General features: G+C 40.0%; 1 protein-coding gene across 1 annotated transcript in view; it reads right to left on the bottom strand.

Moving 5' to 3' along the window:
• snx33 (sorting nexin 33) overlaps nucleotides 1-23,947 on the bottom strand; it is a 61,008-nt gene extending 37,061 nt beyond the window's left edge. Inside the window, exon 1 of the mRNA XM_057837468.1 lies at nucleotides 21,688-23,947. Within this exon, the coding sequence (XP_057693451.1) occupies nucleotides 21,688-23,122 (1,435 nt within the window). The 5' untranslated portion in view covers nucleotides 23,123-23,947. The remainder of the gene's footprint in view (nucleotides 1-21,687) is intronic.
• Between the last annotated feature and the right edge of the window lie 2,853 nt (nucleotides 23,948-26,800).

Below are 26,800 nucleotides of genomic sequence, written 5' to 3'. Positions count from 1 at the left end.
GGTTTCCATGTCGGTTTGAGTTGAAAATGCCCAGAATGTCATTTTCAAAGCCATTTTCAGCTAAGCTCTTCTGAAAAAATGCATTTTCTCATCAATACAGTGGGGCAAATAAGTATTTAGTCAACCACTAATTGTGCAAGTTCTTCCACTTGAAAACATTAGAGAGGCCTGTAGTTGTCAACATGGTTAAACCTCAACCATGAGAGACAGAATGTGGAGAAAAAAAAAAAACAGAAAATCACATTGTTTGATTTCTAAATAATTTATTTGCCAATCATGGTGGAAAATAAGTATTTGGTCAATACCAAAAGTTCATCTCAATACTTTGTTATGTACCCTTTGTTGGCAATAACGGAGGCCAAACGTTTTCTATAACTCTCCACAAGCTTTTCACACACAGTTGCTGGTATTTCGGCCCATTCCTCCATGCAGATCTCCTCTAAAGCAGTGATGTTTGGGGTTGTCGTTAGGCAACACGGACTTTCAACTCCCTCCGCAGATTTTCTATGGGGTTGAGACCTGGAGACTGGCTAGGATCCACTCCAGGATCTTGAAGTGCTTCTTACGAAGCCACTCCTTTGTTGCCCTGGCTGTGTGTTTGGGATCATTGTCATGCTGAAAGACCCAGCCACGTCTCATCTTCAATGCCCTTGCCGATGGAAGGAGATTTTCACTCAAAATCTCTCGCTACATGGCCCCATTCATTCTTTCCTTTACACAGATCAGTCGTCCTGGTCCCCTTGCAGAAAAACAGCCCCAAAGCATGATGTTTCCACCCCCATGCTTCACAGTGGGTATGGTGCAATTCAGTATTTTTTTCCCTCCAAACAAGAGAACCTGTGTTTCGACCAAAAAGTTCAATTTTGGTTTCATCTGACCATAACACATTCTCCCAGTCCACTTCTGGATCATCCAAATGCTCTTTGGCGAACCGCAGACGGGCCTGGACCTGTACTATATTCAGCAGGGGGACACGTCTGGCAATGCAGGATTTGAGTCCCTGGCTGCGCATTGTGTTATCGATAGTAGCCTTTGATACTCTTGTCCCAGCTCTCTGTAGGTCATTCACTAGGTCCCCCCGTGTGGTTCTGGGATTTTTGCTCCCCGTTCTTGTTATCATTTTGACGCCACGGGGTCAGGAGGGAGTTGAAAGTACGTGTTTCCCAATGACAGCCCCAAAAAATCACTGCTCTAGAGGAGCTCTGCATGGGGGAATGGGCCAAAATACCAGCAACAGTGTGTGAAAAGCTTGTGAAGAGTTACAGAAAACGTTTGGCCTCCGTTATTGCCAACAAAGGGTACATAACAAAGTATTGAGATGAACTTTTGGTATAGACCAAATACTTATTTTCCACCATGATTTGCAAATAAATTCTTTAAAAATCAAACAATGTGATTTTCTGTTTTTTTTTGTTTTTTTTTTTAACACATTCTGTCTCTCATGGCTGTGGTTTACCCATGTTGACAATTACAGGCCTCTCTAATATTTTCAAGTGGGATAACTTGCACAATTAGTGGTTGACTAAATACTTATTTGCCCCACTGTATGCAGCTTTACTCTGATTTCCGTCGGTGGAGAAAGTGTGTCGGTAGGACACTTGTGGGCGTTGGCAACGCGTGTGGTAACTTACACATCAAGGAGACACGGACTACAATCTTCAGAAAAATGAGACTTAGCTTACATATTTCACAATCATACAAAAATTAAAAATTAACTCACTTTACAACTCTGTATTTCAGTCAGCTGGCAAGCTTTTACAAGGACTTCCTAGTTACAAATTCATTATTCTTACTTAAATAAAACATTCACTCACATGATGCCAACACACGGTGCATGGAATTCATTATCATCTTGCAAATGTTGGGAGACAACGCACAGGAGATGTGACGAAAGTATTGCCCTAAACCACTGCAGTTGCATATGTATAAATTTAAATAATGTATTATTTATATACTGTATGCAGTAAGTGGCAACCTCCAGATACCTTAGTGCTCCTAATAATTATAGGTGTGAAAAATGAACAAGTGTGACATACGACTTCAGAAATTTTCTAATTTTAGCCTCTGGAGGAGGATTTAACTTCCAAATGCAATTGCAATAAAAAAAAAAACACTTGGATAACACACTTCACCAAAGGGCACAATTCTTATCCATTATACAGTTCAAAATATTAGGAACTGAGTAAAGTGCCTCTTTAAAAAAAAAAAGATTAATGGGTTGAATCCGGCTGAAAAAATGCTACAGCACACAACTCTTGGATGATTCCGACATCAGCGGCTTCAAACAGCCTCGGGTCAGATTTCCTCAATGATTAAAACGGTTTTTCCGTTGACTTACAGTGGTATGAAAAAGTATCTGAACCTTTTGGAATTTTTGACATTTCTGCATAAAATCATCAAATGTGATCGGATCTTTGTCAAAATCACACAGATGCAAAAACAGTGTCTGCTTTAACTAAAACCACCCAAAGATTTATAGGTTTTCATTTTTTAATGAGGATAGCATGCAAACAATGACAGAAGGGGGAAAAATAAGTAAGTGAACCCGCTGCCTAAGGAGACTTAAAGAGCAATTGAAAGCAATTTTTACCAAACAATTTAAGTCAGGTGTATGCCCAATCACTGATGAATGGTTTAAAGCTGCCCTGCCCACTATAAAACACCCACCTGGTAAGAGTTGTCTTGATGAGAAGCGTTGTCTGATGTGCATCACGGCTCAGTCAATAGAGTTATCTGTAGACCTGCGATCAAGGATTGTTGATTTGTATAAAGTTGGGGAAGGACACAAAGCCATCTCTAAAAGATTGGCTGTTCATCAATCGGCAGTCAGAGAAGTTGTCTACAAATGGAGAGAGTTTGGCACTGTTGCTCCTCTCCCAAGGAGTGGCCGTCCACCAAAGATGACGCCAAGAGTTCAGCAGAGAATACTCAGAGAGGTAAAAAAAAAAAGAACACTTGACTGTCTGCTAAAGACTTACAGAAATCACTGACACAGTCCAATATCGCTGTGCACACATCAACTATATGTAAAACTATGACCAAGAATGGTGTTCATGTGAGGACTCCACGGAGGAAGCCACTGCTGTCTAATAAAAACATTGTTGCTCGTTTAATGTTCGCAAAAATGCACTTGGACGCTCAACAGAAGTTTTGGCAAAATATTTTGTGGACTGATGAAACCAAAGTTGAATTGTTTGGGAGTAACACACAACATCATGTGTGGAGGAAAAACGGAACAGCTCACCAACATCAACACCTCATCCCCACCGTGAAGCATGGTGGAGGGAGCATCATGATTTGGGGCTGTTTTGCTTCCTCAGGGCCTGGACAACATGCAATCATTAATGGAAGAATGAATTTAAAAGTTTATCAGGATGTTTTACATGAAAACTTGAGGCCGTCTGTCAGACAGTTGAAGCTAAAAAGAGGATGGATGCAGCAAAAAGACAATGATCCAAGTAAATCAATCCAAAGAATGGTTTCAGAAGAAAAAAATATACGTTCTGGAGTGGCCAAGTCAAATTCCAGACTTTAACACCATTGAGATGCTGTGGCATTACCTAAAGACAGCGATTCATGCCAGACATCCCAGGAATCTGACTGAACTACAGCAGTTTTGCAGTGAAGAATGGGCCAAGATTAGTCCTGATCAATGTGCCAGACTGATCTGCAGCCACAGGAAGCGTCTGGTTGAATGTATTGCTGCCAAAGGTGGGGGCACAAAATATTAAATGTGATGGTTCACTTACTTATTTTTCTGCTTTCTGTTTGCATGCTATCCTCATTAAAATGTAAAAACCTATAAATGTTTGGGTGGTTTTAGTTAAAGCAGACACTTTTTTCACCTGTGTGATTTTGACATAAATTAAGATTCATATTTGATGGTCATTTTATGCAGAAATGTGAGAAATTCCAAAAGGTTCAGCTACTTTTTCATACCACTTCACATAAAAATCATGTCAAAACAATGTTCAAAAAGCATAGCTGCTATGAAAAGGAAATATTGACACTGAAAAAACAAAGCTATCTCAATTGGGCCTTTGCACGGCGTGCCCAACCCACCTGCTGCTACACATACAGTAAATAGAATTTAACAAGGTTCGTTCTTTGATAAGAACAACTATTCCAACATGTTTGACAATGTTTTCTTTGTTCTTATGAGAGTACAGAATAAAGAATGACAGAAACTAATAAACTGCCAGCTTTTTAAAATAACAAATTGAAGATAAATAAGCAATGCCGAAACTGCGAGACGTCTGATGGCTCGAACTAAGCAAAATGGCATTTTTTGCACTTAAATTAATGAAATAGCACTCTGGGGAATTATATTGGCTGAAATAAAAGCCAGCAGAATAATAACTGTCACGGCAGGCGTGGTGGATATAAACAAATAAAATGGTCCGTCTCAAGAGTGATACTCCCAAAAAGTAAACATCTGAATAATGTACTGTACTTTTCCATTGTTGTTCAATTAAAGTACTCTGATTTTGTGATTTAAAACAAAGTGTCATCTGGATGTTCAAAACTGTGGTCGCCCACATGGATGCCGCGACTCACTTCCTGTTACTGTCCACCATCTTTCAGCCAAACCAGCCATGGCTTTGCAAACACAGCGCCTGCTGGGCAGCTGGTAAAAGGTTGTAAACGCCCCTTGCAACAAGTAGAGTGCTCTGATAAACACTCTTTACCTATCATTCTCATGTTTAACTATTCATTTTTCCACTAATATTGGTTACAGAATACTGCATTACAACATATTACTTATCACACAAAGGCTTTTTGGACTCTAATGCTTTACGGGTATTTGTCTATGGTGGGGAGGGAACTACAAAGTGCTCTGGGAGACATTTGCGGTCTCCATTGGTGTGAATCAGCAGTCCAAAGAGCCAACATGCGCAGAAATACCGCAGCATGTGGACGGACAGTTCGTGTGAAGATGAGAGGACCTCGCCTGGGCCCAGATTTATGAGATTTATAGTCGCCAAAGTGGATAGCGTAGCAAAATAAGCATGACAATAAAAGACAACTTTTGCAATGAAAGCTTTAGTTCACAAATCTTATTGACAGCATGTTCAAATTGTATTTTAATGCTTGCTATACTTCTGAAATAATTGGAAATACCCAGTCATGGATTATGTGATACGCAATGAAAATGGAGACATTTTTGTAGTTACACAATGAATGCTTGCTAAATTGCGGTCAGTTATTGGTACTTTTTTTGATGCGGTAAGCAGTGTCGAAAAATGGTAAATGGTGTTATACTTGTATAGCGCTTTTCCACCTTAAGGCGCTCAAAGCGCTTTACACTACATCGTCATTGGAGATATATATATATATATATATATATATATATATACAGTGCCTTGCAAAAGTATTGGGCCCCCTGGAATCTTGCAACCTTTCGCCACATTTCAGGCTTCAAACATAAAGATATGAAAGATATTAGAGGATATTAATTTTTTTGTCAAGAATCAACAACAAGTGGGACACAGTCGTGAAGTGTAACAACATTTATTGTATAATTTAAACTTTTTTAACAAATAAAAAACTGAAAAGTGGGGCGTGCAATATTATTCGGCCCCTTTACTTTCAGTGCAGCAAACTCACTCCAGAAGTTCAGTGAGGATCTCTGAATGATCCAATGTTGTCCTAAATGACCGATGATGATAAATAGAATCCACCTGTGTGTAATCAAGTCTCCGTATAAATGCACCTGCTCTGTGATAGTCTCAGGGTTCCGTTTAAAGTGCAGAGAGCATTATGAAAACCAAGAAACACACCAGGCAGGTCCGAGATACTGTTGTGGAGAAGTTTAAAGCCGGATTTGGATGCAAAAAGATTTCCCAAGCTTTAAACATCTCAAGGAGCACTGTGCAAGCCATCATATTGAAATGGAAGGAGCATCAGACACTGCAAATCTACCAAGACCCGGCCGTCCTTCCAAACTTTCTTCTCAAACAAGGAGAAAACTGATCAGAGATGCAGCCAAGAGGCCCATGAGCACTCTGGATGAACTGCAGAGATCTACAGCTGAGGTGGGAGAGTCTGTCCATAGGACAACAATCAGTCGTACACTGCACAAATCTGGCCTTTATGGAAGAGTGGCAAGAAGAAAGCCATTTGTCAAAGATATCCATAAAAAGTCTCGTTTAAAGTTTGCCACAAGCCACCTGGGAGACACACCAAACATGTGGAAGAAGGTGCTCTGGTCAGATGAAACCAAAATTGAACTTTTTGGCCACAATGCAAAACGATATGTTTGGCATAAAAGCAACACAGCTCATCACCTTGAACACACCATCCCCACTGTCAAACATGGTGGTGGCAGCATCATGGTTTGGGCCTGCTTTTCTTCAGCAGGGACAGGGAAGATGGTTAAAATTGACGGGAAGATGGATGCAGCCAAATACAGGAACATTCTGGAAGAAAACCTGTTGGTATCTGCACAAGACCTGAGACTGGGACGGAGATTTATCTTCCAACAGGACAATGATCCAAAACATAAAGCCAAATCTACAATGGAATGGTTCAAAAATAAACGTATCCAGGTGTTAGAATGGCCAAGTCAAAGTCCAGACCTGAATCCAATCGAGAATCTGTGGAAAGAGCTGAAGACTGCTGTTCACAAACACTCTCCATCCAACCTCACTGAGCTCGAGCTGTTTTGCAAGGAAGAATGGGCAAGAATGTCAGTCTCTCGATGTGCAAAACTGATAGAAACATACCCCAAGCGACTTGCAGCTGTATTTGGAGCAAAAGGTGGCGCTACAAAGTATTAACGCAAGGGGGCCGAATAATATTGCACGCCCCACTTTTCAGTTTTTTATTTGTTAAAAAAGTTTAAATTATCCAATAAATTTTGTTCCACTTCACGATTGTGTCCCACTTGTTGTTGATTCTTGACAAAAAATTAAAATTTTATATCTTTATGTTTGAAGCCTGAAATGTGGCGAAAGGTTGCAAGGTTCAAGGGGGCCGAATACTTTTGCAAGGCACTGTATGTATATATATATATATATATATATATATATAAATTTATTTATTTATTTATTTTTTGGGTGGGGGGTAAACCACTCATTTTAAAGGGACCACGGATAGAAAGACATATGGATCTTGAAAGATACATTTTAATACGAGTTATAATAATTTAAAATTAAAACCGCTCTCAATGTTTTCATTTTAATAAAATTTGTACAATTTTAGATAAGAAAATAAACGAGTAGCTCGCCATTGTTGTTGACGTTGCAGGGTCGTGACGCCACATCGGTAGGCTGCCGTACTTCCACAGTGTCACTCTTTAACTATGTAAGGTAGTGATTTAAATACACCACAGAGTGTCAATGGCGAGTTTTAAATCAATTAGATATCAAGCTAATGAGTGCGTTTTGTCCCTTGACTGACACCGTAGTTTCCTGTCTAGTGCGGGTCTATTGTGCCTTACATTCATTTGAGTGTTGTCTTCAAAACATACAAGACTCCTGATAATGGGTCCCAGCATCATAGTTTGTATATTGTGACTAAATATTGCCATCCAGTGTGTTTGTTGAGCTAAACGAGTTGCTAAAATGTTTAAATAGAGTCTGACCAAAGTCTGAGTAAGTTTTATGTGTATTTTGCATATCTATTTTGTTTGTAAAATTTGTGAATGCCAGTTCTCTTTGCTTTGTTGTTTAACTGTGTGAGAATAGGGCCTCATTAATACAGATTGAAGTACTTTTCTTTTTGTGAACATGATTTTTTTGGGGGAAATATATTATTTATGTCGTATTTTCCCTATATGATACTTATGTTTGTTGTGAAGGAGTTGCCGAAGCTTATGCGAATAAACAGTGTCCACTCGCCTTACTCTGCCTGTTAGAACTCAATGTGCAAAATAAGGCGTCATTATAATCCGCTGGCAGAAAAGGATGCGAATAGCCAGCAATCAAACTAAGTTTAATACATTTATTCGTTTTGCGTGTCGCATATTCACTGGGAAGCAACCGGTAGGATGATCAACAATCTGGACATCTGCTTTTACGTGACAAAAATAAGCCAAAACATCATTGGACGCCTCGGTAGAGCCAAACGTTTTCGTGTGTTGTGATGCACGGCCCCAGCCTATCAGCAAAAATAATCAAACTGCTGTGTTTCACTGGATACCCTAATCATCTGTAAAGCACACAACAACTCTGGATGCTAACTATCTCCATAATCTTGGAATAAGTTGAATCACACAATAGTTTACAGTGAAGTTCTGCAAACAGTTTTTGACATCAAACACGCTCCTGCTCTCGTCTCAAGAGCAGTGGAGGGCTGTCACTAGCGAACTTGACACATGAATGCTACTCTTCTCATCCCGTCTTTGCTGTTCATTTTGCTTTTGCTGTCCTTCTCATTAATGTTCCACTCGGGATCAAATTGGAAGGGCATAACCAATGACATGTTAATGTAGTTAAAGAGTGACACTGTGGAAGTCCAGCAGCGTACCCATGTGACGTCAACAACAATGGTGACTTACTGGTTAAAATGATTTTACAAATTTTATTAAAACGAAAACATTAAGAGGGGTTTTAATATCCAATTATTGTAACCCGTGCTCAGTGGCGGACTTGGCAATTTTGGGGCCTAAGGCGAACATATCCAGGGGCCCCCTTCATGGGTCAGGGGTTAAAAAGGTGAGTATGGTGTGGAGGAAATATGTTCCGGTACACTAGGGCTGTCCTAAACGACACATTTTCCCCTGATTAGTCAGCCGACTAGTTTTACGATTAGTCGACTAATCTAATAATTTACTTTTTTTTTTTCCTAATTTAGCAATGAAATTTTTGTTGACGCTTATTGATTCACAAAACCATTTTGGAACAATTAAATTCTTTGTTAAAATACAAATGATCATGTAAATAACAATAATCAATCACCAATAAACAATGAGGTTAAATGCTGATAGCATTTACTAGTGCAAAAGAATGGAAAGTAAACAGATTCAGAAAACTGACTTTGCCTTTCAAAAATTATTCAAAACAATTCTTAAAAAAAAATTCTAGCATTATTATTATTATAGTATACTATAGTATAATTATAATAATTATTCATTGCCAATCATATTTGTCATAAAGAGTGTCATTTGAAAGCTATTCTCAGTGTAGAATCTGTATTCTGTAGTATTTACTCTGCATATTATAATATTAATTCTGAAGTATGTGGGATTAACTCCAGAAATCGTTATTTATATGATGAACATGACGTGCTTTTATTTTGAAATGTTCACCGGAGGTACATTCGCTAAACCGCCAACCGAAAGCTTTACACTCTGTAAACATTTTTCGTCATTGCTTGTGGTGTCGCGAATAGATTTACTTTTTTTTTTTCGTTAGCAAATGCTGTTAACCAGCTGTTGAGTGCTATTGTATGACTGATTGGAACTGTACTGCATTGTTTCGCCACAGGGTGTGCTAACGTGTATTTGATGTTCGGTGTGAAGAAGAAGAAAGTTAAAAGAGGCATTAGCGGCCTGTTCGCAACTTCTCCCTCACTGCACTTTGGCTCTCATGGAGAGCATTCGCTCATGTGTTCGAAATAAACGATAGCCGACGTGCAAAGTAGCAAGTGAGCTGTAAAAATAGCAAGCTTATTGGCGTGAAAAATGCGGGAGAGCTAGGTGAAGCTAACAAACAGCTAAGCGGAACTAAGCGATGCTAAACGGAGCAAAGCGAAGCTAAACGGCGCTAAATGAAGCTAAGCAACTGATACTCAGCCTGTCGTCGTTGAACAGTCCGTTGTAGTGCATGTGTGTGGAGGAGAGATAATATAAATGCAGCATTCAAATGGCTTTCTTTTTTGTTTTGTTATTTGTTTGTTTGGTATGCTGACATAATTACACATGACGAATAGTTGGGGGTGCTGCTGGCTCCGGTGGCCCAAGCCCTTGCTCGTTGGGGCAAAGGCATCTGTTTGGGGGCCCCCTACTGGTTGGGGGCCTAAGGCCATCGCCTACTTCGCCTGAATAGTAGATCCGCCTATGCCCGTGCTAACATTTACCTTTTAAGAACTACATGTCTTTCTATCCCTGGTACCCTTTAGGATGAAGAATTATAGAAAATCCGGATTTTAAGGAACCAATGTCCACATGCAAGGAAGCAGGTGTGAACTCAAACATTATAAAAATAAAAATACCCAAAACAAAGAACTAAATAGCAAAACAAAAGTGCTGGGAATAAATTAAACAAGGTAAGCATTAAAAAGAACCACGACATATAACCTGGACAATAATCTGACAAAAGAAAGCAAGAAAACGGGTGAGCTACTGTATATCCCTGAACAAAGTGACAAACAATGAGTAACACCTGGGCAAGGAGGGATGCCTATTGGTAGACACATAAGAAGCAGGCTGACAATAGGTGAAACTAATGGGCAACCAGAAGAAAACAAGACACAAAGGGAAAACAATGCTATGAATACAACAAAATCCAACCAAGTACATTTTAGAACCTAAGAAAGGTTTAAATTAACTAAGATCTTGATGAAGGATGACAACCAGCATGTTCCCTCACTTGAACAAATTTTGTGAGTTGCAGCAAAAGTTTATGTAAAATGTTAAATCAGAGATGGAAGTATGTCTCAGTTTGATGAATCACATTAAGTTACAGTCATCGATTTGCACGCAGTCCTCCCAGAACCAGCTAAATTAAGTGCCTAGCAATTTTGGAATGTGGTTTGGAATGTGTTGCCATATGGAGAACAACTAACTTCTAGTCCAGAAGTTCTTACAGGTGTGCATCTAACGTCCCTAATGCGTTGACAACGTTGAAGTCTGGTATTCATCCCCTTTGCGTTAGTCGCGCTATCGGCAACAACTGAAGCCAGAAGGACGACAATTAAGACAAGTCTTTTCCAAGACGAAAAGAATTAGCACGGCCTTTCTGCAAATAATTCCAGTATGTGGGATCTTTTAACAATTTTGGAATGGGATATTTTTGGGCTGGTCTGCTGTCGCATTGCACTGTCAAATATTTGCTCTGTGGACGTTTGGTTCGGGGAAACAGTGCGGTCGTCGTGGATACGGTAATGACAGGAACTGATGGTGAAGTGGAACCGCCCACTCAGCAGTGTTGTGTTTTGTTCAAAGTGTGCAAGGTTTCAGTTTCTTTAAGGTTAAGTTCATCTTCAAGAAACATTTTTTAAGCTAATATTGCAACCTTTAGCCTTGAAAACAGCAGCAATTTGTATCACTGCAAACAAAATACTTCATTCAATGTATAGAAATTTGCTTCAGATTATAAGTCCGATAACTGGACAATGGACAACAACTGTGTACGAACAAAATGTGTATCCATGCTGTCGTGAAACGGAAAATGGCTTGCTGCCGGCGTACATGTATATTTGGGCAAAAAATTGCAGCGATGATAGTTGTTTGCCCAACTCTGATCATAAATAAAAACAATTATTAAGGTTGTTCCGATCATGTTTTTTTGCTCCCGATCCGATCCCGATCGTTTTAGTTTGAGTATCTGCCGATCCCGATATTTCCCGATCTGATTGCTTTTTTTTGCTCCCGATTCAATTCCAATCGTTCCCGATAATTTTTCCCGATCATATACATTTTGGCAATGCATTAAGAAAAAAATGAATAAAACTCGGACGAATATATACATTCAACATACCGTACATAAGTACTGTATTTGTTTATTATGACAATAAATCCTCAAGATGGCATTTACATTATTAACATTCTTTCTGTGAGAGGGATCCACGGATAGAAAGACTTGTGACTTTGTACTGTATTTGTTGAGCTTTCAGTAAATGATACTGTAGCCATGCCCAAATGCATGATGGGAAGTGGAACCATGACTGTGCGTAGTGCTACCAATTGATATATCTTCTCTGCGTTGGGAAATAACATAAGGTGTTAAGAAAAAGATCAATTGCGACCTTGCTTCCCCACATTGCTTCCCATGATATTTCTGGTCGCAGGGAGAGGGATTGTAAGGCTTTAGCCAATTAAAAAAAAGGTTCCAAAGGCTGCCAATATTCACTCTACTCATTTTACGCTGCCTTTTATCTGTCTATATAGGTAAAACGGCGCCATCACAGATTGAGCGCAACAATGCGTGAGTGGGTCGTGCAGCGCATGCATTAATTGCGTTAAATATTTTAACGTGATACATTTTTTAAAAAATTAATTACCGCCATTATCGGGATAAATTTGATAACCCTACCTTAAGCCTAAACTAAAGACTCTGGATGAGTGTAACATATTATGTCTGTAACGTTAGATTCGATAGAAGGACTTGGTGTAACAATCCCCTGGACTATGCATGGCAGGGGTGTCCTCCCCCCTGAGCCAAGCTTGCACCTGACCGCATACCTGGATGGACTAGGAGCTGCTGCTTTAAGGCTCTGCTCAGCCACTGAGACACATCATCAGTTGTATCCTCAGATCACGGGGCGTTTCGGCCACTTATCACAAGACGCCCTCAGCTGAGGCTGGCCCACCACAGGTTGATCACTCCTGGGTGTGTGTCTCAGGGCTAAGCATTTGCCCTAGCGGCCCAGATGGTGTCGCTCCTCTTCAGCCACAGCCAATGGCTTGCCCTCTCGGCGGTGTTGGCCAGCTCTTTAATGGCCTGTCTGTGGACCTGTCCCCTGACTCCAATTTCCCTAAGGAGCTTTGCTGTTGAGCTGGCCACAAAACCCCTACACCCCACCTCCAGTGGGCGCACCCTCGCCTTCCAGCCTCTGTCCTCTGCTGCAGCCGCTAGGTCGGAGTACCGCAGCTTTTTGCGTTCATACGCTTCTTCGACCGCATCCTCCCAAGGAACTGTTAGCTCAATTATGTAGGCGAGCTTGGCTGTATTGGACCATAGGACGAGGTCTGGGCGTAGGGTAGTCGTTGCGATCTCCGGGGGAAAGATGAGCCTCCGATCTAGGTCGACCTGCATCTGCCAGTCCCTGGCTGCCTTCAGGGGGCCCAGGTCAGGGTGTGCGGGCCTTGACCTCTGCTTTTCCCCCTCCCGAATAAACGATGGTGGGTGTTGGTAAGCGTGCTGGTTCATTGGTTGGGCATTGATGGAAACTCTCTTGCGCTCAAGTTTATCAGCTAGACATCTGAGGACCTGGTTGTGTCTCCATGTATATCTGCCTTGAGTGAGGCTAGTTTTGCAGCCCACCATGATGTGCTTGAGTGTTGCTGGGGTCGCACACAGGGGGCATGCTGGGTCCTTTCCAAACCACTGCTGTAGGTTTACGGGAGATGGTAGCACATCATATGTTGCTCGAATGATGAAACTCAGCCTGTTGGATTCCATGCCCCAGAGTTCACTCCATGAGAGCTTCCTCTTCTCGACTCCCTCCCACCTCGTCCAGCGGCCCTGTTTGGCTTGTGTTACCGCTTTGGACAGTCTGGTTGCTTCTTCCTGTCGGCGCACCTCCGCTACAACCATGGTTCGTCGATCAGTTGCTGATGCCTTTTGCCAGAGAGGAGTTGGAGTTCCAAGGCCAAAACCCCCTCTGCCTTGCTGGACATGGCCCACTACATCACGATGGAGGAGAGCAGATCTGGCCTGAAGGACAGTGGTGGCCGGGGTCCACTTCCTCCCTGTTGTCAAGGTCGGGGGGGCATCTCTCACTACGGGGTCCTGGGAATCAGTAAGGGACATCTCAAGCCTCACTTTGGCACACTTGAACTCTTCAACCAAGCTCGAGATAGGCAGTGACAGGGCTCCCTCACTGTAGAGTCCAATGCTGCTGAGGCACTTCGGAAGTCCGAGCCACTTAAATATAATTAGAAAACGATTTAATAAACAAAGATATATATATTAAAAAAAAGGCATGCCGATATTTTTTTGCCGATTCCGATACTTTGAAAATGATGTGATCGGACCCGATCGATCTCTAATAATTATATAACATTTTTGCATAATGGCAGTACATACAATAGCATGAAACTCACAGGAAAAACATGGGATACCAATGTCATGATTACATCGTATGAACCCAGCCCTGAAAATAAAACAAAACTAGAAACAAAACACAAAGCCCCAGGCAATGCACTTGCCATTCTACTGTATTGCACTAGTTTTTTTCCTTAATGAGGACTCGTTCTTTTGCCATTGAGGAGGGGTCTCTTACATAACAAGGAGTTCAAAGCCTGCTGATACGTTCACCAGGGGGCGGATCCATTTCAGCATCTTTTGTGTTATCGAAACTTTCAAGAGTTTCTTTTATCTCTGATTTGGAGTTCACTTGAGCAAAAGCAGAACACGATCTCTACCTCACACCCCAAGGGCTCTTATGATTCAGAACGATGTTAACAATACACAGGGAGCGGCACATTGCATTCTGGGAGCAAGATGCTCCCAATAAAGAGGCAAGAGTGACACGACGGGGCAGTGGCTGCCGACGGCGATCTCATCTGTACAAATAAAAACCTCACAAGGCCCGTCACTCTGGAACAATGTGGTGCAATTAGCCCTTGCAATTCAATCCCAGCTTGTGCGCCAACTTCAGAAGGATATCCGAGAAGAAGCAGATGGACACGAGGGGAGATGAAAGACTTGAGGAGCAAAAAAATTTCAGGAATCCACAATAGTGGAAACTTTGCAAGGGGATTAACACTTAGGCTACGTTTACAATGCAGGCCAATTCCGATTAATTTGCACATATGTGACATATACCAGATTTTTTTTTTCATGCAATGTGAACAGTCCAATTCCGATTATTTTCATATCCAAACTGGGCTCATTCATATGTGAAGAAAAATCTGATGTCTGTCTCACATCACTGCAGTATGAATGCATGAATGCAACAAATACTTCATCAACAAGTCACAACTATCCGACAAAACAAACAACAGACATGAACGAATGAGACCTCCTTAAGGGATAATATTGACTGGAGTAAACATTGCAACATGTGACGTTACAGTGTGCAATAGTGCTGCACTGATTAATCGACAAAACTTGAGTAATTCGATTTAAAAAGGCTTTGAAATAAATTTTGCTGCTTCAAGGATTCGTTTAATTACAATGACATTGTAATGGTTTGTTTTGAAAGTGTTGCAAATTAGTTTTATTGATTTGGGTGGATACACTGCCCTCGGGTGGCAACTCTTCAAACATAGCTGAATCCAGCTGCTCCCTGTCAAGACAAACATAAGGTATGTTTTTGTTTGAGCTAATAGGTTTGTTTATGCATTCCCTATTTAGTTTAGAAGTATATTTAGTTGTTCCTTTGTGGGAATATGTGTTTGAACGATTTGTTAAGAGCATTGTAAAAAAAAAACGTTAGCATTTTATAGCATTTAAGCTAGCAGACTTTTGCTATGCCAATTAGCCAATTGCTCTTTTGTTTTACTTAGATTCTCATCATTTATTTATTTTAGGGCTGTCAAACGATTAAAATTTTTAATCGAGTTAAAACAGCTTAAAAATTAATTAATCGTAATTAATAGCAATTCAAACCATCTATAAAATATGCCATATTTTTCTGTAAATTGTTGGAATGGAAAGATAAGACACAAGACATATATACATTCAACATACAATACATATGTACTGTATTTGTTTATTATAACAATAAATCAACAAGATGGCATTAACATTATTAACATTCTGTTAAAGCGATCCATAGATAGAAAGACTTGTAGTTCTTAAAAGATAAATGTTAGTACAAGTTATAGAAATTTTATATTAAAACCCCTCTTAATGATTTAGTTTTAATAAATTTTGTAAAATTTTCAATCAAAAAATAAACTAGCAGCTTGCCATTGTTGATGTCAATAATTACACAATGCTCATGTGGTGCTGAAACCAAATCAGTCGCACCCAAGCGCCAGCAGAGGGCGACAAAACAAAAAAAAACACAGGTAACAAGTGGACATTACACTGTGCTGTCATTATAATCTGTTTGAGCGGGGCATGTGCGTTAAATGCGTCAAATATTTTAACGTGATTAATTTTAAACAATTAATTACCGCCCGTTAACGCGATCATTTTGACAGCCCTAATTTATTTGCTTTATATCGATTAAGGCTAATTTCAGGTATTTTAATTTATTTTTAAATGCATTTATTTCTCTTGTGAAATGAAAGTGCAATGGCGTACCGCACAAATGCTCTATTTTCAGAATGCAAGGCTGCGTGACGTCACCATCGTAAACCGGAAGGGGGTCAACATAGAAGCGCGCTCACATACAACCCATGCAAGTACTGATTGTTTTCTGTCGGTAATCTTTCAAAAAAGAATATGCCGAGTAAACACTGCTGCTATGTAACTTGTAAAAATGACTTTAGACATTATGACCGTCCACATTTGAAGGATGTTTTCTTCTTTTGCTTCTTCATACGATTCCCGAAGCCAAAAACTCGGAAGGAAAAAAATATGCGGACGTCCAAAAGACCCGCTTAACACCAGCAAGGTGAAGCCATACACCTTCATATGCAGTAAACATTTTGTTGGGTGCCATGGTCCTACAGATGACGATCCATAGCCTGCCCCGAAGAGGTAAGCCATTTTGATATTTTTACTTATTTTTTAGCGTGGCGTTTTGCCGTGCTGCTTCTGTCTGACAATGAATGACCTGATTTTTTTTATTTTTATTTATATATCACCACAGCCATGTAGGCCTATGTTTTCTAAAATACTGATATTCAAATAAATTAGCCATGATTGGCCTTGGTCTTTTTGTAGTAAGCCTGTTCATGCCTACAGTTAAGCTCTAGATTTAACAGCTTTACCTTTTATGCTGTAAAAAAAACAACCTTAGTAAGGGGGAAGTTTAAATAAATTAATAACATTAAGATTTGTTATCAATTAAAAAATTTAAAGTCTTCGTTGGCTGTCACTGAGTAGCATTTGCAATCATGACACAAAAATAGCAATATAAATTACCCCGAAGAACGGTGAGAGACGTAAGACAACCAGAGGATATAATATATAAGAAAAACAGGGCATATGATGGTAAAGGATAGCTTGTTGAAACAGGAGAATGTCATTGTCAGTCGCGTAAGGCAATGCACACAAGAAAAAGGTGTCAATAAAAAAGCTACCTCTGGATCAGGTCGGCTCTTTTTCCAGTCTTTTTCAGCCCTCGACACTCAAGCCATCTCTTTAACTGAACATTTGTATGTTCTTTAACATCTTTACCAGTGAATCTGGCACAGGAACATCATTTTCAGACAAAAATGGTAGGTTTAGCACAGTAAACATCTCGTTCGGACACTATGTACATGCATCTAGCATGAGGGACACACACGAGTTTGACCCCCCCCCCCCAGCAACAGTTGCTAACGTCATGAATATTAATGAGCAAAGGTGACGTGTTACGTGGGGTACGCTATTCTGCATAGTTTGAAGAAACACTCAGGAATTTTATTTTGTATGTAATGCTGTTTTGAAAGTAATCCTAGCAGGCCAAAATAAATATTATTGCAAGCATAAACACTTGTTTATTTGTTTTACAAATCCTAAAAATTATTCTGCAACGCATTAAATGTTCGTAATATGATTATTCGTAGATAGATTAATCAATTACCTAAATAATCGATAACTGCAGCCCTAGTGCGCAATGCTTTTGGCGTCACGGACCCAGTCCCTTCACAAAAAAATTGAAATTAACAAAAAATCTGAATTGGGCATCATGTCATGTGATGTGAATACAGCCTTACAGTATTTATGATCATCATTGGGAATAACCTGGAAATGTTCAAACAAAGTTTAACTTTCTCTTAAAACTGGAAAAAGTACTACTTACAAAAAAAATCTGTTGAAATGTCAGGTTTCTTAAATGTCTTACTTTACAGGGTTAACAAAAAATCTAATGTTTTTATTTATGGTTTTAATACAACGCCAAAATTCAACAGGTTAACTTGCATCGGAAAATTACAGGACAATTCCGGAAACTTACAAGTTTTTTTTTTTTTTTAACCGCTTTGCAACCCCAAGAAAGAATGAGACGGAAAAAGGATATGAATCCTTAGCCAAACCGAAAGTGTAGGAGGCACGCCTCAGTTCTGACATAACTTAGAAGCCTGCTCCCGAGAGATGTCTTAAATCAAGAACACATGGCGTCACGCAAACATGACGGCACACATGTATTGAGACATTTAAAATTCCGGCAAATCACGCTACAAGAAGACATTCAGGAACGTGCTCAACACTTGTTTGCATCCAGCACTTCATACTTTTTGTCAGTCAGAGAGTTTAAAAGCTTCAAGTAACATGCTTGAGTCTTAGTCAGTCAGTCAGTTAGGTCACTGAAAAAACCCTATTGATGCACATGAAGTGGCCAAGTTGCCTGAGGTTGAATCTCAACTTTCAGTCAAGGCTGTCAGAGATTATTCCCAGTCAAAGATGGGGTCAAAACAATAAATCAACACCAATTACAAATCAATTGTAATAAAAACAATAATGATTTTAATAATGTTAACACAGTAAGACTCCTAAAACTTGATCCTATGTAACTTATAAATTATCACTAAACAGGTCTGTGTTCAGTTTTGCTAACGTCATCTTTAAAAGTGAGTTTCGGTAACTGCCGCTTTGACAGTATTACATTCCGCTCACTTAGGGGTGATAGCTGCTTTCAGAAAAAAAATACATGTATGGTTCAAAGATGTTTAAGATTAATAGGTATAATCTACCCTGGTGGGCTTTATCGATGAAACAATACATCAATTTCCATAATGCAGCAACAGAATGGGCCATGTGCTGAGTTTCGCTCCTGGGTGAGTGACAGTTGGGTGTAAAACACCCAAGGACCATTTTTAGTCTCGAGTTTGAAAGACTGGCATATACCGGAGAGGTGGGTTGAGCACATGTCATTCATTAGGATATACCAAACATGAATGTGCATGGTTTGTATTAGCAGACTCAAGCTTTGTCCCAGTTTAGGGGCTTCTCCCCTAAGACTCCTAAAAGCTGACTTAACCATTTTTTAATGTTAAAATCTTAGTTTTCTATGTGTACACTCTGTCATAAGCCAATATAAAATATTTATAGGGTGCTCAATGGCGTACCGCAAGCAACACGTCACTTCCGCTCATTAATATTCATGACATTAGCTGCTGTTGCTAAGTAGGGACAAGCCACCGGTTGTCCCTAATAGGAAATGAATGGAAATCGTGTACGAAGGAGATGTTTACAGAGCTAAACCTACCAATTCTCTCCGAAAATGATGTGCCTGGTGCCAAATTGACTGGCAAAGATGTGGAAGAACATAAAAATGTTCAGTTACAGAGATGGCTTTAGTGTCGAAGGCTGAAAAAGACGAAAAAAAACGAGCCGATCTAAGCATAGCTTTAGCTTTTTTATCGACGCAACTGACAATGACATTCTCCTGTTTCAACAAGCTATCCTTTACCATCAGCCCTGTCTTTCTTATATATCCTCTGGTTGTCCTACGTCTCTTACCGTTCTTGGGGGTAATTTAGTTAGCTTTGTGTAGCGATCGCAAATCCTCAGTGACAGCCAACGAACACTTCTAATTTTTTCATTGATAACACATCTTAATTCTATAATTTATTTACACTTCCCCCTTACTAAAGTTGTTTTTTTTATATATATACAGTATATATATACAGTGGGGAGAACAAGTATTTGATACACCGCCAATGGGAATACCCATTGGCGGTGTATCAAATACTTGTTCTCCTCACTGTATAAAATATATATATATATATATATATATATATATATATATGGATTCACCGAGCTGGTGTTAAAGTCTGCGCAAGTTGATTCAGTCTTCACATTTTTTCCTCCCAAGTTTTTGGTTTCCGGAAACGTATGAAGAAAACATCCTTCATGTGTCGTAATGTCTGGAGTCGTTTCTACATGTTCCAAAAAAGCAATGCGTGATCGGCATGTTCGTTTTTGAAAGATTACCGGAGAAAAGTGGCACAAATTACGTTGTTTCTATGCGAGGGCGGGTCTATAATGTCCCACTTCGGCTTTACTTCCGCTTTACGATGCGATGTCACGGTCTAAAAATAGCCTGCGTGCGGTACGCCATTACTCGCAGATTTCAACTATTCACAGCAGAGTTCGGTATTCAACTGTAGCAAAACCCCAAAGACTTTATTAATCAATTTTCTACAGTCTATCACAACCTACTAGACATGTGTAGTATGAAAACGTCACAGTTTCAATACTGCAAACATTTTCCGCCATACCGTCCCTAAGGTATTAGCTATTTTTTTGTCCCAAAAATGCAGGGAGAAATCCCTCGCTTACAGCTGTAAGGCTCAACCTTCCCCCACCAGTTGTTGTTCAGTGTCAGTGAGTCAGCTGTGCTACACAATGGCTGGAGGAGGTGAAACTCTTGAACTTTTTCCCCCATCGAAGAAAACAAAATCGCTGGTATGGGAATACTTCAGCTACAGAAAAGTTACAGATGGCCGTGGCTTAGCGGAGGAGGGCTAACCGACATGTAAACATGTTTGTGGAGGGTGGCTGCCGAGGAGGCAATAACTCCAATATTATTTCGCATTTATACAAAATTATAGGTTAGTATCCGCTGTCATGAACATTTCCCACCAGCTACGAGACTTAACTCCAGCATGTTTAGTGTGTCTAGCGGTGGAAAAACGTGTTTTTTTCTGGCAACTGTCAAGAGAGAGTGTGTGTATAATGTAAACATGATACGAGTCATACGCACGTGCTTTTAATGGAAAATAATTCAATTATTATTGTTCTGATGGTAATAATGTTGAGCTGTGGCTTTAAGGAAAGTATTTATCTGAATCTTATTTAGAATATTTCAGTTATTTTTTGTTATTTTTTTATTTATTTTAACTAGGGCTGTCAAACAATTAAAATTTTTAATCGAGTTAATCACAGTTTAAAAACTAATTAACTGTAATTAATCGCAATTCAAACCATCGATAAAATATGCCATATTTTTCTGTAAATTATTGTTGGAATGGAAAGACAAGACGGATATATACATTCAACATACTGTACATAAGTACTGTATTTGTTTATTATAACAATAAATCAACAGGATGGCGTTAACATTATTAACAGTCTGTTAAAGCGATCCGTGGATAGAAAGACTTGTAGTTCTTAAAAGATAAATGTTAGTACAAGTTATAGAAATTTTATATTAAAACCCCCTTACTGTTTTCGTTTTAATAAAGTTTGTAAAATTTTCAATCAAAAAATAAATTAGTAGCTCACCATTGTTGATGTCAATAATTACACAATGCTCATTGGTGCTGAAACCCATAAAATCAGTTGCACCCAAGCGCCAGCAGAGGGCGACAAAACACCAAAAAACACAAGTAACAAGTGGAAATGACACTGTGCTGTCATTTTAATCTGTTTGAGCGGGGCATGTGCGTTAAATGTGTCAAATATTTTAACGTGATTAATTTTAATAATTAATTACCGCCCGTTAACGCGATAATTTTGACAGCCCTAATTTTAACTCCACATTAAACTTATGTTCCAATTTGCTAATATGTTTTGAAAAATAAAAATCCTGTTCAAAGGAAAAAAAGGATTTTTTCTTTTAACCCAGATGTCTCAAAGTAACACATCTTAGAACTGTTATTGCAATACCGTGATACCGTGAAACCGTGATATGTTGGCTTAAGGTTATCACACCATCAGAATCTCATACTGGCACGTGCTTACAACCTACCCAACAATTCCTGTGAACAATGCTAAAGGCAAATGATGGATTTGTGAATTTGTACGGTCGGATTACCTTTCTGTAGATGAATAATGTCTGGGAAGTTGGCGAGCAGGCCTTGGTAGAGCGACAGCGTGTCCAGCATTTTGAAGAGGTCGTACTTGGGCTGTTCGGCAAACAGCTCCCCGATGTTCTCGTAGGTGCGGCCAGTGTGTGAGATGGCGTTGTTGAGGGCCTCGGAGCTGTGTGGGGGGTCCAACATAAACGATTGACTGATGGACTGGAAAGAGTTGCCCAGTCGTTGGAACTCCTTCCTGAAACCGCCCAGATGCTTGCGAACCAACTCCGAGGCGACGTGAGTGAGTTGCATGACACTGTCGTCCATTTTCTTAGTAAAGTTCTTAAAAGTGTCCACCCGCTCCTCCACGTCCTGAAGGTCCTGGTGCTCGTTGGGGATCTGGAGGGTCAGCATGAAGTGCGCCCCTACCATCTCGTCTTTCTCGGCGCGTCTCTTGCCAAGCTTCCATTGCTTGTCATCGGCGCACATCAGAAAGTGCTCGAAGCCTTCGTACTGGGAGAGCACCGGGTGGCTGGTCATGTGGTTCATCCACAAGATCAGTCGCCGCTTGCGCTTCTCAATGAAGTCCTCCTCGAAACGCCCCGTGGCCTGCTTCTCCGGCAGGTGAGGCACTGAGATCACAGTGAACTTGTGCAATAGGCGGTTGTAGAGCCAGTCAAAGTGCTTGTAGCGTCTGTACACCGGCCGACCCGTGTGGCTCGGCGTCACCCGGTACGAAATGTACGTCTTGATACCTTTAAACTTGGTCTGCTTGGTGGGATCTTCGATGGAGCAGGAGAAAGGCTGCGGGCTCTCCTTCCAACTGGGGCCTTGGGGGTTCATCTCGATGGTGTAGGATTCAGCTATCTTCGCCATCATGGGCACGTCCCCCAGCACAAACGCCTCTACACCAGAGCGAACAAAGCTGGAAAAGCGGTTCAAATTGCGGCCCACCATGCTGCCCTTCCTGGAACTGGAGATGCTGTCCTGCCTCTCCATAGGCGGCTTGGCCCTGTAGTGCACATTGGGGTTGTTGGACTGCGGCATCTGATGTGAGTGCCCGTTGGCCCCAGGGCCCCGGCCATGGTCGCCATCTTCCACTACAGTGGACCTGTCGTCCCAGTCATCCCAATCGTCATCATCGTCGATATCGTAGTAAGTCGGTTGCGTGTTTAGGGTGGTGTTGGTAGTAGAGGGCAAGAAACAGGTGTCATTTCCCAAAGAACCTGCCGGGCTGATGGAACAATCGGTCACGTTGGAGTTGGAACGGGTGCGGATGACTTCCACGTAGGATGCCGGGAAGAGACCCCGCTCCCCTCGGCTGTTCTCCCCTTGGAACCATCCATCCACAGAGTTCTCGTCAAAGATAATCAGTTCTTCGTTCTCCTGGATGCTTATCTCCTCTTTGTTTTCACTTTGGAACGTATAAAGCGCTTTGGCTTTTACTGACATCTTGACTCCCTCACGTTCCAAAACAATAATAATAATAAAACCAAATAATCATCTATGTGCACATGATGCTTAGCAGCTGTATTGGAGACATCTAGGGCACTTACATGAATATTTCAACTCATCTCACGTAACATGGATCAGGTGTGCACTAACACTGTTTACTTCCCTTGACTTATTAATTACTATACTTGACTTTTCCTGTGCTTAACTTATACTTCAACAATAAAATATTACTAGCCTGTTGATAAAAATACTCTTTGTTCTAAAAATCGAATCATTTGTATGAACACAACAATAGCACAGATTTCTACTTCCCTATGACAAATACGGCAGTTTAAAAACCGGTTTCACCGACTAGCTCCTGCAACGAGTCTTTAGTTTAGGAAGTGGACCGGAACCTTTTGTTTTATTTCCACTTCTCGCACTTTCGTCACATTCCGTATCCTGGAAACGGTTCCTGATGCAAATAATTCCAAGCGAAAAATGCACTTTTGTTGGGAGCGTCGGTATCCGTGGACATGGTAATGCGGCAGCTCAACATGCCCGTCTTTACTTCTCTCAGACACAAACTTGCTTCGTGTGTCTCGTAAACAGGTTCCTGCGCATCTTCGCTCGATCCTTTTAAAAATCACAAGTCACAACAACCTTCTCCCGCTCCGGATCATCTCATTTAGCCGAGCCGGTATTGTTTCAGCAGCTTAATTCCCTCACAGCACCGACACAAAGTAACTCTTTCCATGACGTTAGACTGAGACAATTGGAGGCGAGCTCGCCTGTTCTTTAGAAAGGCTCCTTTCGCGGAGAGAGAAGAGGAGAAGGAGGGAAGTCTGTGGCCCAATGACGCCATCTAGGTAGAAGTATTAAGTCATTGCAACAGCACAGATCTTGGTAAGAATGACAAAACTATGATGTACTTCAAAATTAACGTCATTTTAAGCTTTTATAGGGGGAGTGACTATTTTTAGTAATTAAAAAAAACACAAAAGACCTGACGTCCACATGCTTGGACCAGACACTTTGGGTCATTCAGGCCACAAATAATAAACGTACATGATATTTGACACACAAGCACACACAAGAATGAATACAATTATAAATCTATATATTTTTTAAATAAAACTAAATGTATGAAATGAAGCACAGTGTCATTATTTTCTGTTATGCCTCCCCCATAGGAAGACGTAAACGTTCCGTGCCCCCCCCAACTCTCTGCCGCCACTGTAAATATACCGTAGTATCATTTGTCTACAAAATTCTTATTATTATAATATAAGTACACCTCTGCATAATATTGTGTCCTTTTTAATATTAAAGAAGAAGAAAAAAATAAAGTGTTGAAAAAAGAACACATCCATACTGTAAAAATAGACTCAAGATACATTTTTTGTATGATACTGAAGAAAAATAAAAAATAAACTCAAAAAATAATCCTAAAGTCAGATTGATTAGTAACATTTACTCAAGAGGACAATAGGCCAAACCATTAGACTGAAAAAACAAAAATTAGTTGAACAAAAACGACAGTGTCATTGGACAGAGAGAGTTTTTATTTTTGCTGCAGGAAGTATCAGCTCCTTTGCTGTGTGTTGGGTTATTTTGCATTGATCAACTTGCTATGCCACCTTATGTGATGCTGACTGTTCTCGCTGGTTTACTGATGTAACACTAACAAAGCAGGAGATTGTTGGCAATATTCGGCACCTTTTCGCTGAAAAAAAAAACCTGCTGTCCGCTGCTAACATTTTTAGACAAAGTAAACAGACTGGTCTTTCCTCATCTCCCACTGTACAAAAAGTCAAAAGCCAAATGCTACATACGCTTCGTCATATTTATTTGTCTTAGCTTTTCATATATCCAGTGCTCTTTGCTGTGTGCTCTTGTTTGGTTAAAAAATACTGCACACATGCTGAAAATGAGAGCGCCACTGCCACCCACTCAGCAGATGTGCAATTACACTTTATTCTAGTTCGGCAAAAAAGTATGTTCCCTGAGGTCACATGCGCCACCCTCAGCATCATTCTGCGCCCCCCTGGGGGGGCCCGCCCCACTATTTGAGAAGTACTGAGTTAAAGAGATGGCTTGAGTGTCGAGGGCTGACAGCCGACCTGATCCAGAGTTAGCTTTTTTATCAACACCTTTTTCTTCTATGCATTGCCTTATGGGGCGTCGTGCCGAAAATCACGACATTTTCTCACATTTAGCACCACGTAGTGTTAAAAATATGGTGTGAAATGTTTACAGTCACTTTTTTTGCACATTTATAATTACAACATTATTTAGCAACTTAAATATTTATTTTTAAATAATCAATATTGGACTTGAATGTTTAAATCCAGAACTAAATATTTATTTAAATCTTAAATGTAAAATTTACATTTATATTCTGTATATATTTTTTTAAATTTATATCCTAAATATATATATATGAAATTTATATCCGAAATATATATCATAAATATGAATTTTATATGAAATCCTAAATGTAAATGTTATATCTAAATACTATATTTTAATCTGAAATTTGGAAACAGTTGAAACTAAATATTTAGCATAATATGCTAATTCAAATGACTGGAGACCGGAAGTAACAAAATAAATGCTGGAGCAGCTCAGACTGTTTGTTTACGTTGCTTGAAAATGAATAAAACCTACTCAGTGGTGGCAGTCGGCTTTTGGAAATGATTTATTGTGATAATAACAATATCTAAGTAAAATACACCTTTAGGAGAAACCATTTAAGGACTATTTTGTGCTTTTCGTGATACTTTTACGCACGAGCCCAGTAAAGTTACTGAGAATAGCCACGAGGGGTCTCTGTTGGACTGGACTGGAGACCAAGTTTGACTTTTCTAACTTCAACTGCAAAAATCCCGCGTTTCTCACTTGGAAACCTTTGTATTGCAGTCAGAATAACTCTGCCGATAGTCTCAGCTAAATTTGACTCGTCTGACATATTTTCATACAGCCCACCTTCGCCGACTGTGAGAGATGCGGGATTTTGGCAATTGAAATTAGAAAAGTCAACCTTGCTCTCCAGTCCAGTCCAACAGAGACCCCTCGTGGCTATTCTTAGTAACGTTACTGGGCCCGTGTCTATAATGTCCCACTTCCGCGTTACAATGGCGACGTCGCAGTCTAAAAATAGCATTTGTGCGGTACGCTATTGATTCAAACCGGGAGGCCTCATCAGTGTTGTTTTTGTCAGTCCTTTTAATTTTCGGTTTATATTCCTTTGTACGATAATACTTATTAATCTTAGTCATTTTTTAGTCTTCTCAAAATGTGTTTATCTTCGTCTAGTTTTTGTTGACGAAAACACAAGACTAATTTCGTCTAGTTTTAGTTGACGTTTACTAAAAATGTTTTCGTCTGTAAAATTGAAAAAAAAAAAAATACTCCAAAGATAAATATTCATGAATAAAGATTTCCAACTACTTCGAATGAACATTGACAAACGAGCACATATTATCGTATTTACAAGGACCAATGCGAACTTGGTGATCATGCACACTCAGCAGAAAAACAGTACATTATTTTCAAGGGATTATACCCACCTAGACGCTACGAACTGTACGTATAAAAATTTGTCCGAGAGTTTAAGAGGACTCTTGCCATTAGCATTACGCGAATGCTATGCTAATGCTGCGAGGTTTTTTTTTTTTCCCTTCAGGCATGACA

The sequence above is a fragment of the Corythoichthys intestinalis genome, chromosome 5 (genome assembly GCF_030265065.1).
Source record: "Corythoichthys intestinalis isolate RoL2023-P3 chromosome 5, ASM3026506v1, whole genome shotgun sequence".
Taxonomy (NCBI): Eukaryota; Metazoa; Chordata; class Actinopteri; order Syngnathiformes; family Syngnathidae; genus Corythoichthys; species Corythoichthys intestinalis.
Note: the sequence above shows the minus strand (reverse complement) of the source record. Positions and strands in the feature narration are given on the sequence as shown.